Source organism: Rhinoderma darwinii, chromosome 1 (genome assembly GCF_050947455.1).
Source record: "Rhinoderma darwinii isolate aRhiDar2 chromosome 1, aRhiDar2.hap1, whole genome shotgun sequence".
In the NCBI taxonomy this organism is placed as follows: domain Eukaryota; kingdom Metazoa; phylum Chordata; class Amphibia; order Anura; family Rhinodermatidae; genus Rhinoderma; species Rhinoderma darwinii.
This window is the reverse complement of record NC_134687.1, coordinates 234369559-234389125: the sequence shown is the minus strand read 5'-3', so window position 1 is coordinate 234389125 and position 19567 is coordinate 234369559. Positions and strand designations below refer to the sequence as shown.

The window sequence follows — 19567 nt, the reverse complement described above, 5'->3', positions numbered from 1 at the left end:
ACTTTACTGCTCTTGCGCGAATCACACAGAAGTGCTTCCGTGTGATTTTCACACACCCATTGACTTCAATGGGTGCGTGATGCACGAGAAACGCACAAATATAGGACATGTTGTCAATTTCAGGCAGTGGCTACCAGCTGCGTGTAAAAAACCAAAAACTAACATAGGTCCGTGCAAGGCGCGTGACAACCACGCGCGTTTCACTGATGTATAGCACGTTCGTCTAAGCCCCGAGTGTTAGGGTACCCTCACAGCAATTCCTGTGGCTCAGCCACAATATGCGAGGCCAAGAGACAGTTTACTGTGGTTTTACAGCTGGTACTGGTGTAGCACATTGTTCACAAAAGCCATTTTTCTGCATACGTTTAATGTATACCAAAATACTATTTAAGCGCCAACAAGTAAAAACCACAACTGTACTGTCCAAGTGTGGTGTGAACGGAACCATTCAGAAAGGCTGTGTGAGGAGTTTAGTTACTAGCCCAATGGTAGTGTAAGCCCTACCTGCAGAATAAGCCTGGTCAGTTACACTAGAAGAAACTACAGACAAATCCAAAGTGACTGCAAAGTACATTTTATAAATTGGCATAACAGTACAAGAACAATGTGGAGTCGATACCCAAGCACTAGTTCTAAAGCAGAGCGATCAGCCATACTGTAGAAGCCTCACAAAGACAAGTCCTACCTCAGACCAAGATTAAGTGCATACATTTGGGGCAACAGATTACTTATTGCCGCCTCTCAGGTTCTTCAGGTGTTTCTGGAAGTTCAACCAGCTGAGGGGCAAAAGGGCCTACCAGCCACGTCAAGGGAGTATTTGCCACCACATAGCTTAAAAGCTCATTCACGTGGTCATGGACTTTTGCGGCTCGTTCTCTGCTTTGTGTCAGAATTCCTGCAGAAATATCTCCAAGTGAGTGAGCAGAGGAGAAGGAAGCATGAAGGTCCTGAGCAGTTTGCCGGAGTTGTTGCATTCGGTCCTGTATGTTGGCTGGAAGACCCTGTGCCCCGGAGACCAGACTAAAGCAAGTAGTTTGTATTTGCTTGGTCAGCATACGGGTCATGGATAACACTCGAGAATCCAAAGGCTGCAAAAAAAAATAAATGGTCACCATCATGTCTTGTACACAAACTTTGCGTAAATCAGTAGTACATGCGAATATAAGACTATGTAATTATCTCTCCACTTACTAGGCTCCTCTCATCACTCACAAGTTACTGCTTTTACTATCTCCTCAAAACAAGATGGGCCATCAGCTCATTGGAGGATCATGCTGCCCATAGAGGGAGAAGATGGAGCAGGGTGAGAGCCAGAGGAACATATGTGGCTGCAGCTTCTGGCAAGTACTACCCAACCCATTGCTGGAGTCACAGCCACACACGCCCTCCATGTTGCTGCAGTTTGAGGGTGTTCTGTAACCTGCTCCCCAACGTATGGCAGACGTGATCGCTAGGCTCCATCCACTAGCTCAGCCAAAACATGATAATTAGCATGTGTTTTACCCATTGAACTTGATGGGGTGGGGGGGGGGTAAAAACCTGCAACAGCAAACTGCAGCAGAAACTGGCATTTTACCACAGAACATATAATGGAAAAAAAATATATACATATTCCACACTGTTCAACCTTCAAATTCATCACCTGTTCAGGTTCAGTCTCCACATCTTCAGATGTGGTTCCCGATTGCTTGAGACTCCATTCCAGCCACAGCTGGTGCAGTTTCTCTTGGCCACCATGAACGCTCTGCTTGACTGTTTCCATCTTTGCAACAAAAAAAATATATGATATAAATCTCTTTAGAAACTACAGTAGAACAACATTTAGATTTTTCTTCTAACAATACAGAATCCTACCAGGTCAATAGTTTGGTGAAGCTGTGCTAGAGTTGCCACAGTGGTGATCTGGGCACTCCTCACCTTGCCCAGAGAATGCTGGTATGCTCGATGACGCAGACGAGAAGACAAAGAACCCAAACGAACATAGTAACTCTGCTGTTCCCTTTGTTGTTGAAGTGGAGTTACTTCAAATCCCTCTACAGTGGAGGCAAGTTCAGCTGTGGATAAATCATTCAATAGTCAGGACCTCGTGTAAAATAGGAGACTTTCCCATAGCAACAACTGTACAATGTGACGAGAGGGAGAGCGGCAATCTAATTCATTAGCATGGGCTACTGATACTTTCCATAGCCTTAGTCTTGATTGTGGTGGTTTATATCGCATTGTTAGAAGTACAGCTGCCTGGAGCAGACATGTTTGTAATGCTTGGTTTTCTGGGTTGAGGTGACATGTTAGTTACAGAATAGAGGTCAGCGTACAATGTTAGTGAGCATTATGCAGCTTCTTATGTAGAACTTACTCCACATTTGAAAACTGCAACAAACATTACAGGATGGGGAGAAAAAAATATATATAATTCTCAAACTAGTCCCTGATTTCCCTGCTAACAAAGATACTGCATACAAACATTACACTGCAAGCAAATAACAGAAATGGGACAAGTACGTTACATGGGAAAACCTCCAGTTACTCACACAGCTCTTCATCTGTCATAGGAAGGTAGTGATCGGCCCACTCCTCAGACTTCCCCAAGACTGTATCCAGGCTGCTGGTTACAAACTGCCCTACATGCGTGTCCATCACTGATGAGACTACAGACCGAGTCACGTCCATGCTTCCCTGTACTGCACCAGCTGCCATGCCCATTATACCAGACACTGCACTTGTGACAGTATCACGGGCACCAGTCACCGTACCAACTACAGTATCACGAGCTCCAGTCACCAGCTCCTTTGTGTCAGACACAACCTGAACAAAGACAAAGTCTCATTTAGCATATCCAGACCACTGTTGCTGAAGTTATTATGTCGAGCGCATTGCAAGTTTAGCACTTTCTTATTGCGGCTCTGAAACCTAGAGATATCGTGGTTAAACTCGATAATAGAATGTTACTCAGATTAACCAGCCCCCCCCCCCCCAACTAAAGGCTAAGTTTACACTTTGTTGCATGTCAAAATTTTTTGTTTTTGATTGATAAACTAGTTGAGGAGCATGAGTTTCTGAAAAAAAAAAAAAAACAGCCACAGTAAGACAAAACAAGGGGGGGGGATTCACACGAGCGTGTATTCGGTCCGTGCGGGCCGCGTGGTTTTCACGCGGCACGCATGGACCAATACAAGTCTATGGGGCAGTACAGACAGTCCGTGCTTTTTGCGCAGCGTTTGTCTGCTGCGCAAAAAGTTCAATAACTCTGCGTATTTCGCGCATCACGCACCCATTGAAGTCAATGGGTACGTGAAAACCACGCAGGTTGCACAGAAGAACTTCCGTGCGAACCGACTGAAACAGCGCACCAGCTGTCAAATTGATGAATGTAAACAGAAAAGCACCACGTGCTTTTCTGTTTCCGACCATCCAAACGGAGTGTCTTTGAGATGAGCGAAGCCGGACAAGCGAACCGAACTTCACCGGGTTCGGACGAACTCGGCAAAAAAAATTATCGGTACGCGACGTCAGGAGATAGTCACTGTCCATGGTGCTGAGAGAGTTAAACTGTTTCAGCACCATGGACAGTGACTTCGATCCCAATATACATGAACCTGTAGAAAAAAAACTAAGTTCTGACTTACCGCTAACTCCCGGCTTCTTCCTCCAGTCTGACCTCCCGGGATGACAATTCAGTCCAAGTGACAGCTCCAGCCAATCACAGGCTGCAGCGGTCACATGGACTGGCGCGTCATCCAGGGAGGTGGGGCCCGATGTCCAGAGGCGCGTCACCAAGGCAACGGCCGGGAAGTTCTCGGTAAGTACGAACTTTCTTTTTTTCTAACAGGTTTTTCGATAGGATGTGTTCGGCATTCACTGTCAAGGGTGCTGAGTTAGCTCTTTCAGCACCTTGGACAGTGACGGCCGTCGACTAGCCTCATCTCTGATGGCGGCTACGCGAAAATCACGCAGCCGCGCATCAGACACGGATGACACGCAGCTGTCAATGGTTTTTGCGCGCGCAAAACGCAGCGTGGTTTGCGCGCGCAAAAACGCAACGTCCGTCTGTATTTCCCCTAAGTGTGAAGCCAGCCTAACTGACTAGTCTCCAAATAGGTCTGCTAATAGAGCGGTCATTGATAAATGCTTTTGTAATTACAGGAAGAGCACAAGAAGCAGTCACTGGATTGCTCACAGCATTTAAGGGGTTAAACAGGCAGAGCGATCACTGTTCCTGCCAGTTAGTCCCAGGTATCAGCTGTAATGCACAGCTGACACCCGCTGTATACAGAACAGGCTCCACAGGTGAGATCACCCCCGCACCACGACGTGCTATTATGTCGTAGTGCAGAAACACGTTAAGAACCATGCGGGAAAACAGGCCACTATAAGGCCAATTCACACATGGCAGTTTTGCCAAATCCAGGAGTTATTTCTAAGTCCACTGTGGTTGGAAAAAGAAAAACCACAATTTGGTGAGTTTTTGCAATGCTGTTGTAAAAATGCTGCTGCACATAAGGCACCAAATAGTGGTAAAGAAAATAAAACTGCAGTGTCAATGGACCCTAAAGGGGGGGGCGGAGTATAAAGAAAGTTAACTAAGTTTTTAAAACCCGCACTGTGAATATGGTTCACGACTGGTGACAAAGGGTCATTGATGCCCCTGTGGCCAGTTCAAATTTTCAATTTCAGATATGAGCTTCTTTAATGATTATATCTTTGAAACTGTTTGGAATATCACAACTATTTTTACTCTGACGACTTGAGGCTTTTAATTCTAGATTGGTTTAAACACAGTCTTCTCCCCGTCAGCCTGGATCGCTGTGACGGGAGAGTAAAGAGGGCTAGAAGGCTATATTCACACGACGTGGTAGAAAGAAAAAAAACAAAATAAACTGCCATTTAGGCTGGGTTCCCTCGTAGCGTAAACTCTGCAGGATTTCTGAAGCGTTTACAGTAGCAGCAGAGTGGCTGAGATTTAGTATCACATGCCACTGCTGTGGAAACAGAAAAAAAACAAGAACTTGACTTGTGGAATTTAATTCCGGAGCATGTGAATTTATGCTGATTTTACGTTGCAGGTTCTCCATTGAATTCAATGAGGATGAAAAACCTGTGACAGAAAGCCAAGCATTGCAACTTCTGCAGCGTAATCGCAGCATTTACACTGGAAAACAACACCATGCCAGAAGAATAAAACTTAGCCAGAACACCCACTTTCCGGCAGTCCGGCCTCCTGGGATGACGTTGCATCCCAATTGAATGCAGATCACAGGCTGAAGCGTCACATGGCCTGTAACGTCATCCAGGGAGGCTGGAGCGGACGTCGGGAGAGACGGGGTAAGCATGAAAGGCTCTTCTGTAGCAGAATGTCCATCCAAAAAAAAAAAAAAGAGCTTTGTCCTAACCACCTGAAAACCCCAGAGCTGTGTAGATAGTGCCTACATAGATAGCACCAGTGTGCCCTGTTAGTGCCCATACAATGCCACTGTGAGCAAGTGCAAGGATGAGTCCGTTTTCTGCAGTTACTTTGTAACAGAAAACCTATAACCCTGAGGGCATAAGAGAATTGAGCAGTTCGCACTTACCTTCTCAGTTGGCTGGTGAAGTATAGGCAGTGTTGATTCCAGTTTGTCTAAACCTTTGCAGGCAAGTTCATTAGCAGTTGCAACTAAGAAGAAAGGCAGAGGTTTTGGCTTTATTTTTATTAATGGGGTTCTTGAAGTGGAGGTGATGTCCGATTGGACAATCCCATATCCTTACGGGGAGAAAAATAAAAAAGACCAGGGTGTCCTGCTGCCGGGATGCCACTAATTGGGAAATTAAGAATTACATGGTTTCCATTGAAATTCATCAGCTGTCAGTGTAAAGCAGAGGCATGCCAGGTCCACCAAAGATCCTCTTGAGGGTGCTGTCCACTCCAACTAAGACACACGGCTGTAAGACTGGGTAATACCAAGAGACAGCTTTTGTTTAACGTGGATCGAAGCAATTGGTCTGTGGTTAGTGGATACTGCCACCAGCTATAGGGGCAGACTATCGGTTCAGCCTCTTTCAGGGGGTAATGATTGGGCATGTGGGGTTTCAATCTGCCCTGATCCTTACTTTCCAGGAGATAAGTGGCTGCGAGAAACATATCTATACACACACAAGATACCGACATAGCAGATCACAGAAAGTATTTTTATGGGGCAGGGAGATTGTTTGGCCAACAGCTGTTGTCTGACACGGCACAATCTACTTAAAGTGGTATTCCCATCAGTTTTTCCCTGCACAGCAGTGCCCTAGCAACCCAGAATGTAGGGAAAGTGTAGAAGGAGATGCAGTTCTAAATCAGTGCTGCAGCCCCTTCATTCTCAGGATCAGTGGGGCCCCCCCCAGAGGTCAGTAAGGCCCCATGCACACGACCGTATTTTTTTTCCCTCCCGTAAACACAGGTCCTTTGTCACACATTTTTAACCCGTATTTACGGACCAATTTTCTCTTTATTCAAAAATTCAAATCAGGCATGAGCCTCCAGACAGGGGAATCCCTTGACGTCGCCTAGCAACGCTCCCGTAATTTAGGGTGCACACACAAAGCCACCCGTAATTACGGGAGCCCCATAGACTTCTATGGGCCTGCCTGTGCCGTAATTACGGCCTAAAATAGGACATGTTCTATATTTTTCAACAGCCCGGGCACCTTCCCGTAAGCATACGGGAAGGTACCCATGGCCGATAGAAGTCTATGGGCCCGTAATTACGGGCTTTTTTACATTCGTGTGCATGGGGCCTTAGAGAGTGTTACTCTACAGCAGCACAACGGTAGGACAATTTCAATAGAGGTAATTACCGTTGCTTAATTTTACATCTAGGTAGCACTTGTTTCTTTTTTTAAAAAGTGCAAAGGGTGTTAATAGCCCATAAGACCAGGCACACGCTTAACAGGAGGGGAAAAATAAAAAGGTTTTGTTAAATATACTCACTTTGCGGCTCCAGTCGGCTTAGAAGAGGCTTTGATCCAGTTACTGCAGCATCAGTTAAGGTCTTTGCTCCTTTCTCAGCAACATGACAAACGTCGCGGATGTACGGGTGACTATCCTTAGTAGAATTGTAGGCCGCACTCACCACACTGCATGCAGAGCTGACAAGAGGTAGATGTGTAACACGTCCCACCACATTCTGCTGTAGACAAGTAGATCGTGAACACTTCTGACTAAAGGGGAAACAACCATTCCCTAGAACGCATCTCACTTATTTTATTAGAGGGAAGGGCCACTGCAGACGACCCCACTTGTTAGAAGGGTCCCTGACAATAAGCTGATCACAGAATGTCCACGTGTGGGCACCCCCAGAAATACAGTAATCTCTGGGCAAACTTTAAAGTGTTACATTTCCCTGCAGTGCCAGAGGGAAAATAAAAAGGTGTTTTCCAGCCCCTGAAAATTGATGGCCTATCCTCAAGATAGGCCATCAATAGCTGATGGGTCAGGGTCCGACTATCGGGACCCCCGCCAATCAGATGTTTTGAAGGGGCCACAGCACTCATACAAGCGCTGCTTCCCCTTCATTTCCTTACTTGCTCACACTATGAATCACCGACACCGCACCCGTTCACAGTATTGCATTCCCACATTGAACAGGCCGCAATACCTGGGTATCACCGCTACGTTCGTGTCAACAATTCAGTGAGTAACTAGAAATGAAAGGGAAACTGTGCTCGTACGAGCGCTGCAGCCCCTTCAAAACAGCTAATCGGTGGGGTCCAACAGTTAGACCCCAACCTATCAGCTATTGATGGCCTATCCCGAGGATAGGCTATCAATTTTTAGGGTCTGGGAAGCCCCTTTAAGCATTATACAGCATCTATCAGTGGGTCGTCTAATGCAGAACCCAGAGCAAGAGACGCCTAGACCACTCTGGCCAAGAGATGAGGATTCTGAACAGGGGACACAGATCACCCAAATATCTGGAAAGGGACCTGAACTGGACAGTCCTTAACCATACCCAGAGAGTTATATTAAATCAGGGGTCCTAATAGTTGCAAGAGGGGCATCTCACCAACACCTGTTTCCAATGGCTCTTCATGCCCTGAGGGGGGGCAGTTCATGCCAAGAGATACTGGAATGTGGGGCAGTAATTTTATTCCCCCCCTGAAGATTTTCTTTGAACTCCTGGAGGTGGATGAATAAGTTATAAACTGGGTGGTCTCATTCCCCTTGCCAATAGGGTGTGTGTAAAATTACTTCCCCACCGACAAGGTGAACAGCAGCTGCCACATTAGCCACATTTCCAGACGGAATAAGAAGGCAGAGCACGATTCAGAGTAACCGGTTCTCCATCAATGACCTAATGTACACACCACAGTCTTACATAGCCCTAAGACGCAAAGGGCACGCGGTTATCGGCACAGAACATGATCACTAGTAGCGGCCAGCGGAGATAATAGAACGTCAAAGTCCAGTCACCACATGTCACCTGTTGCTCGGGAGTCTCATCCACCTGGGCAGAGGGTTCCGTTCCGTTTGTTGACATGATGCCAGGAGATTTGCAGCTGGTATTCAACCTGAGGACAGAGAGCAAGAACACGTAGAAAGTGAACGCAAGACATCAAAGCAAAGGCGCCGCTACACAGAAAACCGAACACAACGGTATATCCACCGCCATGACAGAGACACGGGAAAAACCTTCTCCATCCAGAGGCAACAAACTTAGCGCCCGCACAGGTGACCCCGTGCCCCTCAGCCCGCCCTTCACTCACCGAACAAGTGGTCCGCCTCAGTGCGCTTCACCTCCCTGCACTTGGCCGCTATTTAAAGAGGCGGTGACGTCGCGCCAGCCCCATGAGGGCGGGGTTATCAGGGGGACGGACTGGGCAAACTACCACGTGCTCGGCTATGGAAAGTTTCTGTCGTGAATATTTGGGAAGATTTATAAAATGTAGTTCAAGGAAAAACGCCAATCAGGTCGCACCTTATACATTGCACCAATGAGAACTGGGATTGGATTGGTTACTATTAGCAACTACTCCACTTTAGCACCAGTTTTTATGTTACAGTTTGTCTATGACCTCCAGTCATGTTCTCCACATGAGCCCTATTTACACCAACAGATTCCACCGCACGATAATCGCTTACTGCGAATAGGTGTAGCGACTGAACGACTAGCGATAGAACGCTCCTTGAGCGTACAAATAATCGTTTATACGAACAGAAAAATAATTCTTGGTCGTTCTGACATTGTGGTTTATAAACATGAATCGTTTATTGATAGCAGATGTGTGACAGTGTTAAATAGGCGACCAAACGATACATATTAATATATATTGAGATGATAAACTGTGTAAATACGTGTCCGTAATCGCTATATGATCGCTTACAGCAATCGTATCAAAGGTCGCTAATGCGAATATCTGCACGTGTAAATGAACCTTAAGGGCTCATGCACACGACCGTAGCCGCGTGCACGGCCGTGATTTTCGGGTCGGCCGGCTGCAGACTGTCAGCTGCGAGCCGTCCGCAAATCGCGGGACATGGCCGCGGCCATTATTTTCAATGAGCCCGGACCGCAGAACACGGCCGTAATAAGACAGGTCTGTTCTTTCTGCGGTGCGGGCTCCCGGGCCGTGCACGGACCGTAAAAACTATGGTCGTGTGAATGACCCCATAGAAATGAATGGGGCCGCAATTCACCTGGGACTATCCCTTTTAACCCCTTAACTCCAAGTAAACTATGCATGTATAGTACCAAGTCGCCATTAACTATGTTATGGTTCTGTATATATGTCCATGTTGTTAGGGCCTGTTCACATCAGTGTTTGCCTTCCGTTTGGGCTTTCTGTTCATCTGTTCCGTCAGTGGAAAAGATGAACAGATGAAAGGAAAGTATCGTTTTATTTCAATTCTATATTTTGGGTTTCAGTTTGCTTCTGTTCCGCTAGGTTTCCGTTTTTTTTCACTGAAACAATAGTGTAGTGTGCTGCGTAGGCCCTTATACAACCTACATAGGCCCCTTTCAACACATATTAGTCATACAATTAGATTTTGTTTTATTAATTTTTCTTTGGCAAGAAAAATATGTACACTATCCTGTGCAGCAAAAACAAATGGGATTGTGGGGCATGCAGTTGAATACGTCTGCCATTGATGTCTGTAAAAAACATATAATGTGGTGTACATGTGTATTGTTTGACAGGCAAACATAGAAAGCCATGAATTCCATAAATTATACTTCTGGATATTTTTTTTTGCTAATTATTATGCATTTCCAATCAGAAAACATTGGGGGAGATTTATTATTACTGGCATACTGTCACGGCTGTAGGGTATGTGGACCCACTCGGCAGCTCCGCCGTAGCGGAGAAGTAGCTGGCCAAACAACAGTCAATAACAGTCTCTCGGATATGAGTACCTGGGTAAATGATCAGGCAGATACTCGAAGTAGCATACACGCAGGGGTGAACCTAGCCCCTCTGCTGCCTGAGGCGAACTATAAAAAGGCGCCCCCCCCCCCAATCTATCAGAGTTTTCTCATTACTACCTTTACACATCAAACACGCAATATATAAAAAAATAAATAAATAGGAAAACATTTGTTGTTTATTTGTAAAGTGCTGTTTAACTCCTTAACGCCGAAGGACGGATATATCCGTCCTCAGCAGCTGCTAGTTCGCGCAGGAGGACGGATATATCCGTCCTGTGATCGCGCGGGTACTGACAGCGTACCCACGCGATCAGCGGCAGGAGCACGGCTGTTATACACAGCCTGGCTCCTGCTGCAACTGCCGGAATCGAAGCGCGCTCCGATTACGGCAGTTTAACCCATTAAATGCCGCTGTCAATAGTGACAGCGGCATTTAATGTGTTTGACAGAGGGAGGGAGCTCCCTCTGTCACCCCATCGGCGCCCCCGCAAACAAATCGCGGGTCGCCGTCGGGTTTCCATGACAGCCGGGGGTCTAACAAAGACCCCCAGGTCTGTCTTCAGCATCTGCCTGTTAGGCGATGCCGGAGGCATGACCTAATAGGTTGCCTGTCAGTTTTACACTGACAGGCAATAATGCTTTGGTATACTAAGTATACCAAAGCATTATATATGCGATCAACAGATCGCATAGTGAAGTGTCCTGATGGGACTTAAAAAAAAAATGACAATCCGTTAAATAAAGTTTGTGAATAAAAAAAAAAAAAATTACAGTCAAAGTCAAATAAAACTACTTTTTTGGCCCAAAAAGTGGTTTTATTTAGTAAAACTGTCAAAACAAATCACACATAAACATATATGGTATCCCCGCGATCGTAACAACTTGACCAATAAAATGAACACATTAATTAAACCGCCGGATGAACGGCGTCCAAAAAAACGCAAAAAACAACGGCAAAATTCTCTCTTTTCTCCCATTTCCCCCATAAAAAATAAAATAAAAGTTAATCTATAAGTCCTATATACCCCAAAATAGTACTAATGAAAACGACACATTGTCCCGCAAAAATCAAGCCCCCATACGGCCACATCGACGGAAAAATACAAACGTTACGGCTCTTGGAATGCGGCGATGCAAAAACAAGTAATTTTTTTCTAAAAGGGTTTTTATTGTGCAAACGTAGGAAAAACATATAAAACCTATACATATTTGGTATCCCCGTAATCGTGCCGACCCATAGAATAAAGTTAACATGTTATTTACGCTGCATAGTAAACGGCGTAAATTTATAACGTGAAAATTAATGCTGGAATAGCTGCTTATTTTCAATTCTCTCCTAAAATAAAGTTAATAAAAGTTAATGAATATGTTATAAGCATCTAAAAATGGTGCAATTACAAATACAACTCGTCCCGCAAAAAACAAGCCCTTATACGGCTATGTTGACGGAATAAAAAAAAAGTTACGACTCTTGGAATGCGACCGTGAAAAAACAAAAAATAATCCTTGGTCATTAACGTGCAAAATGGCCCGGTCATTAAGGGGTTAATGTATAGAGAAGATTTAAAGAACTCTTTTTACTGTATTAATTTAGTATCATAGATCAGCAACGCAGCATTAACATTGAAAATGGTTTAACATCTTCTATGCCCCCTTTTTATTACCTAATTGACTTATGATTTTTAACCGAGTTCAGTGGCCCGGCGTGGTCAGCATGATGCAGTGACGTCATCGTGCCGGGCAGTTGACGTCATCAGCGTGCTCCCGATTTCTTGTAGGCCTCAGGCCTAAACCAGGCTGTGGCCTACAAGAGCAAACGGCGGAGCAGGGGTTTCTATTGTGGCAAATTAATTATTTTTTTACATTTTATACTGCTAACTTTTTTTTGGTAGGTTCCGCTGGACCGTTTGGACTACGTCGTAGATTCATTGGACTACTTCAATGATCTACTTTAAAAAAAAAAAATTGTGAAAGAGGGTTGCATGGGGGAGTTTTGATTTCAATAAAAAAAAATCTTATGTCTGTTTTTTTTTAATACTTTATTATGGCCTTAGTAATGGCAGCGGTCTGATTCACAGCATTCAATTACTAAGGCTGGGGCTTAGCATTAGCCAGTAAAAAGGCTATCACTAACCCCTATTATTACCCCGGTTCCCACTGCCGCCAGGGATACCGGGAAGAGTCGAGTACGATTCAGTACCTGGCCATCTGAAACGACTGTTAGGCCGCAGGCTGGTATTATCAGGCTGAGAAGGGCCAAAAAAGTGGCCCTTCCCACCCTGGGGATGCTAGGCTGCAGCTGCTTTATTGTATCTGGCTGGTTATGAAAAATTGGGGAAACCCCTCGTCATTTTTTAAAAATAAATTGAAAAAAATTTACGTGAGATCCCCTCCATTTTTCATAGCCAGCCAGATACAATAATGCAGCAGCAGCCTAGCATCACCAGGGTGGGAAGGGCCATGGTTTTCGTCCCTTCCTAGCCTGATAGTACCAGCCTGCGGCCACCCAAGTACCCTTCACTTCAGATGGTCGGGTGCTGGATCGTACCCAGCTCTTTCCGGTACTCCTGGTGGCGGTGGGTACCGGGGTAATAATAGGGGTTAGTGACGGCCTTATTACTGGCTAACACTAAGCCCCTTCTTAGTAATGGACGCTCTCGATCAGACAGCAGCCATTACTAAGGCGGTAATGAAGTATTAAAAAACAGAGATAAAGTAATTTATTTTATTGAAATGACAACTATTCCACAAAATCCACTTTAACCATTTTATTAAAAAAAAAAAAGAAAAAAAGCTTACATCAGCGAAGTAGTCCAACGAATCTACGACGTAGTCCAAATGGTCCAGCGGAACCTGCAAAACAAAAATTAGCAGTATGAAAAATAAAAATAAAGTTGGCTGCCCCCACAGACATATGAATAAATAGCTACCTTCGGGAACATATTAAAATAATTAGAAAAATTAGGCCCATAAAATAAAACATATCAAATAAAATAAAAAAAATTATAACACCTTTCTTTTAAAGAGAACCTTTCACCTCCCCATACATGTGCAGCTGAGTGCAGCATGTAATGGGGAGGGCCGCACAAACTCTGGGGCACTTTACATATTTTTCCTAGCCACCTTCGTTATTTAGATATCGGTGCTGTAATATTTGGTGCCCGATATTTAAATAACCCCCTGAACTGTCAATGGGGAGGTAATTGGCAAGGGGGCGTGTAACATCGCTGTGACACTGTCCAATCAGCTACAGACAGTTTCAGAGCAAGAGCTGGACAGACAGCGCGTGCGCGCGAGCGCGCAGCTCCGCCACCACTAAGGAACAGAAGAAGAGTGTGAATTCTTCTTCTTCTGTTTCATGGCATCGGAGCTGTGCGCGCACGCACGCTCTCACTCTTTAGCTCTCGGCAGACAAGGACGACAAGACTGATCTCTCACCTGAGATCACAGTCTTGTACTTGCCTGCCGAGAGCTGAAGAGTGAGAGCGTGCGTGCGCACATGCTCTCCTCTCTCCAGCTCTTGCTGTTGACATTGTCCATAGCTGATTGGACAGTGTCACAGCGATGTTACACGCCCCCTTGTCAATTACCGCCCCATTGGCAGTTCATGGGGTTATTTAAATATCGGCGCCAAACATTACGGCACCGATATCTAAGTAAGGAAAGAGGGTAGAAAAAAAAATGTAAAGTGCCCCAGAGTTTGTGCAGCCCTCCCCATTACACGCTGCACTCAAATGCAAATCTGTGGGCAGGTGAAAGATTCTCTTTAAAGTGTAACAACTTTTTAAAAAACTTTTGACATGTCAGAAGTTTTGATCAGTGGGGTCCGAACACTGAGACCCCCCACTAGTCGCTAAAACGAAGCAACAGAAGTGCTCGGGTGAGCGGTGTGCCGCTTCAATTCTGTTTGGCTTTCCTTGGAGCAGTGTACGGGCTCAATAGAAAGTCTAGGAGTCCGTACACCGCTCACTCGGCTGAAAGTCAATCATAAATGAAGCGGCATAGCGCTCACCCGAGCACTTCTGCTGCTTCGTTTTAGCGATCGGTGGGGGCCTCAGTGCTCGGTCCCCCACCGATGAAAACTTCGGACATGTCCCTATGATATATAAAGATATCTATTACTGCGATTGGTGCAAGTTTTAATTACTTTTTATTGAAAATGATTTGTACTTTTTGAGATACAGCTGCTTTGTATCCTGTATACAGAGCAGCTGTATATAGCGCTGAGACCTGAATCCATTAGGTCGCCTATTACCGATCACATCTAAGTTATGAACTTAGATGTGATTGGTAACAGCTCGATTCTGCAGGACTCGCTGACCTGACAGATACAGGATACAGCGCTATATACATTATATAATATATTTATTTTAATTAGCGGGGGCAGGTTTATGGGGAAGGATTAGGGCCTGTTCACATCAGCGTTGGCTTTCCATTCCGGGGTTCCGTGGGAGGTTTCCGTCGGGTGAACCCCGCAACGGAAAGTCAAACTGAAACCACAGCTTTCGTAAACGTATCGATCCTCTCCCTCTGACGGAAGTTCTCCCACTCCTGAGCCTACCAGCCTATCACTGCCTGGCCAGAAGGTTATAGCTCCAGCCCTTGGTCTATGTATACCTTCATTTGCTGCTTGTCCTTTGCCTGTGATTCTCTCTGGTTCCTGGCTCTGCTGTTCCTGCTACTTACATTTGACCTGCTCCATATTGACCCTGCTTGATTTACTACTATTCTTCTGCTCTGCTTTTGTTACCACGTACTCTCCTGGTTTGACTCGGCTCGTTCACTACTCCTGTTGCTCACAGTGTTGCCGTGGGCAACTGCCCCACTTCCCTCTCTCCTGTGTACCCTGTCTTGTGTTGTCTGTCGTGCACATATTGAGTGTAGGGACCGTCGCCCAGTTGTACGCCGTCGCCTAGGACGGGCCGTGCAAGTAGGCAGGGACTGGGTTGCGGGAAGATTAGGGCTCACTTGTCCGTCTCCTTACCCGTCATTACAACGACAGGATCAACTTCTTTTGGCAGTAGACTCTATGGCACAGCAGCTAGGGGCGCTAGCTACTTCCATCTCCGCTCCTCTTCAAGCTCCTCCGATCGATCCTCCTGCTAAACCTCCTAGCAGCTCCGGTTCGGATCCTCGGTTCTCGCTGCCATTGCTACCTCGGTTTCATGGAGACGCAAGTACGTGCAGGGGGTTTCTGAACCAATGCCATATCCACTTGACTCTGCATGCCCGAGCATTTCCTTCGGACGGAGCCAGGATCGCCTTCATTATGTCTCTACTTGCCGGAAAGGCGCTGGCGTGGGTGAATCCAATCTGGGAACGACAGGGACCCGAGACTTCCAGGGGTTTGTGCGGTTATTCTGTTCAGGAGCTTGGATGAGTCTCGTCGGCAGCCACTGCTATCTTTAACCTTCGCCAGGAGGACGCTTCCGTGGGCGAATACACCATCCAGTTCCGGACCCTGGCAGGAAAACAGTCCTGGAACAATGAGGCCTTGGTAGCATCCTTCTGGCATGGCCTATCGCCCGAGATCAAGGACGAACTTGCTGCTCGAGATCTACCAGCTGCCTTGGACGTTGGACGACCTGATTCTACTTGCTACTCGAGTGGACATAAGACTCAGAGAGAGCTCAAGAGGTTCGACAAGAGAGACGGCTTCCTAGACTGGCCCCCAACTTCCAGCAACCCCTCTTGCCTTCTTCTACTGCTCTGCCCGAGGTTCCGATGCAGGTGGAATTGGTCCTGAAGACTAAGAAGTGGTCAGTGATAGGAGATCACTGACCAAAAACGTGGGGGGAACACAAGGAGGAAGGGTACAGGACTGGGTAGTGGATGGGATAGGTGGGATGCCGAAAAAAGTTGTTTTTTAGACTTTTTTTATTTTTTTTTATTTTTTACTTGCTCTTCTCTCTCTCTCTTCTCACAACCGCTCTGAACGCCTCGCTATCTCCAACAGAGGCGTTCAGGGCGGGTGCGGCAGGATGTGATGTCAGGGAGAGGAAGTTTAGACGACGTCGATTGCCACTATTGGACAGTTACTCATTGATTGACCGAAAGTGGCGATCGTTGAGGTGGGACCATCGCAACAGGTCCCGACGTATTGAGCTGTGATAGCCTGCTGTCGGAAACAGCAGCTGTCACAGCTCGTGCACGCGCCGGTGGGAAATGGCAATGCATTTTCCCTGCGACATAATATTCCATCGCTGAGCGCGAACAGGGCGGTCAGCGCGACGGAATATTACGTCGCTGAGCGTTAAAGGGTTAATGACCAGCCTATTTTAAACCTTAATGACCAAGCTATTTTTTAAGTTTTTCTATTGTCTCATTCTAAGAGCTATAACTTTTTTATTTTTGCGTCGACATACACTACCGTTCAAAAGTTTAGGGTCACTTAGAAATTTCCTTATTTTTGCAAGAAAAGCACAGTTTTTTTCAATGAAGATAACATTAAATTAGTCAGAAATACACTCTATACATTGTTAATGTGCTAAATGACTATTCTAGCTGCAAACATCTGGTTTTTAATGCAATATCTACATAGGTGTATAGAGGCCCATTTCCAGCAACCATCACTCCATTGTTCTAATGGTACATTGTGTTTGCTAACTGTGTTAGAAGGCTAATGGATGATTAGAAAACACTTGAAAACTCTTGTGCAATTATGTTAGCACCACTGTAAACAGTTTTGAGGTTTAGAGGAGCTATAAAACTGACCTTCCTTTGAGCTAGTTGAGAATCTGGAGCATTACATTTGTGGGTTCGATTAAACTCTCAAAATGGCTAGAAAAAGAGAGCTTTCATGTGAAACTCGACAGTCTATTCTTGTTCTTAGAAATGAAGGCTATTCCATGTGAGAAATTGCCAAGAAACTGAAGATTTCCTACAACGGTGTGTACTGCTCCCTTCAGAGGACAGCACGAACAGGCTCTAACTGTAAAGGATCTGCCAGGCACTACGTCTGTGGATACTCCCAGGATTAATCAATCGACACCTGAGGCCGGACCTCTTAGACTGACTCCGGCTCCCACCAATCAGGGTGGCAGGCTCAGGAGTGGGAGAGCCTATCGCGGCCTGGTCAGTCGGAGTTAGCGCCGCCCCCTGTCCATTTATACCTGCCGTTTTCTCTTCCTCATTGCTTGTGATTCTTCCTGGTTTCCTGGCCCTGCTACAGCCTTGCTCCAGTCTGCTACTGCCTTGCTTCAGCTTCCGCTTATCCTGCTTCGCTCTGACCCCGGCTTGCTTCTTGCTCTGCGTTCGTATACTTCGTGCCATCCTGTTTCTGACTGGCTCGTTGACCTCTGGTTTCCTCACTGTATTCCGTGGGCTACTGCCCCTTCCCTTGCTTGTTCCCTGTTTGTATTCCCTTGCACTTAGTCAGCGTAGGGACCGCCACCCAGTTGTACCCCGTCGCCTAGGGCGGGTCGTTGCAAGTAGGCAGGGACAGGGCGGTGGGTAGATTAGGGCTCACTTATCCCCTTCCCCTTCTTCCTGCCATAACATAGGGCTGGGTCCAAAAATATTAAGGCTGATGCACTGTCGCGTAGTTTCATGGCCAATCCTCCTTCGGAGAAGGATCCTGCTTGTATTTTACCCCCTGGTATAATCGTTTCTGCCACTGATTCTGATTTAGTCTCTGATATTGCGGCTGATCAAGGTTCAGCTCCCGGGAACCTCACTGTGGACAAGCTGTTTGTCCCCCTGCAATACCGGCTAAGGGTACTTAGGGAAAACCATGACTCCGCACTATCTGGTCATCCTGGCATCTTGGGTACCAAACACCTCATTACCAGAAACTATTGGTGGCCTGGGTTGCCTAAAGACGTTAGGGCTTACGTCGCCGCTTGTGAGGTTTGTGCTAGGTCTAAGACCCCCAGGTCCCGACCTGCGGGCTTACTACGTTCTTTGCCCATTCCCCAGAGACCTTGGACCCATATCTCCATGGATTTTATCACCGATTTGCCTCCATCTCAAGGCAAGTCGGTGGTGTGGGTGGTAGTAGACCGCTTCAGCAAGATGTGCCACTTTGTGCCCCTTAAGAAACTACCTAACGCCAAGACGTTAGCTTCTTTGTTTGTTAAACACATTCTGCGTCTCCATGGGGTCCCAGTCAATATCGTTTCTGACAGAGGGGTACAATTTGTTTCATTATTTTGGAGAGCCTTTTGTAAAAAGTTGGAGATTGATCTGTCCTTCTCCGCCTTCCATCCCGAAACTAATGGCCAAACGGAGAGGACTAATCAATCCCTGGAACAATATTTAAGGTGTTTCATCTCTGACTGTCAATTTGATTGGGTCTCATTCATTCCCCTCGCCGAATTTTCCCTGAATAACCGGGTCAGTAACTCGTCAGGGGTCTCCCCGTTTTTCTGTAATTTCGGGTTTAATCCACGGTTCTCCTCCGTTTCTCCTGGTTGTTCCAATAATCCCGAGGTAGAGGTCGTTCATCGGGAACTGTGCACAGTCTGGGCCCAGGTTCAGAAGAACCTAGAGGCGTCCCAGAGCGTACAAAAAATTCAGGCTGATAGAAGACGTTCTGCTAACCCCCGGTTTGTCGTCGGGGATCTGGTGTGGTTGTCGTCTAGGAACTTGCGCCTTAAGGTCCCGTCCAAGAAGTTTGCTCCCCGATTTATTGGGCCTTATAAGGTCATTGAAGTCCTCAACCCTGTATCCTTCCGTCTGGAGCTGCCCCCATCCTTTCGCATACACGACGTCTTTCATGCCTCCCTCCTTAAATGCTGCTCCCCGTCCTGGTCCCCCTCGAGGAAACCTCCTGTTCCCATTCTCACCCCTGAGGGGGTGGAATTCGAGGTGGCCAAGATTGTGGACAGTAGGATGATCCAGGGCTCTCTCCAGTACCTGGTCCATTGGAGAGGATACGGGCCGGAGGAGAGGACTTGGGTACCTGCTCGAGATGTTCACGCTGGGGTATTGGTCAGGAGGTTCCACCTTCTCTTCCCCACTAAACCAGGTCCTCTTAGTAAGGGTCCGGTGGCCCCTCATAAAAGGGGGGTACTGTAAAGGATCTGCCAGGCACTACGTCTGTGGATACTACCAGGATTAATCAATCGACACCTGAGGCCGGACCTCTTAGACTGACTCCGGCTCCCACCAATCAGGGTGGCAGGCTCAGGAGTGGGAGAGCCTATCGCGGCCTGGTCAGTCGGAGACAGCTCCGCCCCCTG

The 19567-nt window shown here is 46.5% G+C and overlaps 1 protein-coding gene across 4 annotated transcripts; it reads right to left on the bottom strand.

Annotated features, from left to right (window-relative positions):
• Positions 1-558: 558 nt before the first annotated feature.
• Positions 559-8830, bottom strand: LOC142759842 (perilipin-3-like). 4 transcript variants are annotated; one of them, XM_075862509.1, is made up of 8 exons: positions 8725-8830; positions 8442-8529; positions 6950-7148; positions 5571-5653; positions 2532-2805; positions 1918-2054; positions 1643-1762; positions 559-1088 (listed from the first exon to the last, which is right to left on the bottom strand). In XM_075862509.1, exons 2-8 carry the CDS (start codon positions 8496-8498, stop codon positions 729-731), a joined length of 1230 nt encoding a protein of 409 aa, XP_075718624.1. In that variant the 5' UTR covers positions 8499-8529; positions 8725-8830; the 3' UTR covers positions 559-728. The 4 variants fall into 4 exon arrangements, with proteins under 4 accessions (XP_075718624.1, XP_075718598.1, XP_075718617.1 ...); XM_075862483.1 differs by having other exon boundaries at positions 1855-2054; positions 8725-8828; XM_075862502.1 differs by having other exon boundaries at positions 1855-2054; positions 6950-7145; positions 8725-8828.
• Positions 8831-19567: the final 10737 nt, after the last annotated feature.

What these genes read in the sequence shown, in the direction of transcription:
- LOC142759842 (XM_075862483.1), bottom strand. Translation starts at nt 8,498, where the DNA reads ATGTCAACAAACGGAACGGAACCCTCTGCCCAGGTGGATGAGACTCCC. An exon ending in ATGAGACTCCCGAGCAACAG is followed by an intron (nt 7,149 to 8,441) that starts GTGACATGTGGT and finishes ACTTGTCTACAG; the next exon opens with CAGAATGTGGTGGGACGTGT. An exon ending in TTCACCAAACTATTGACCTG is followed by an intron (nt 1,763 to 1,854) that starts GTAGGATTCTGT and finishes TTTGTTGCAAAG; the next exon opens with ATGGAAACAGTCAAGCAGAG.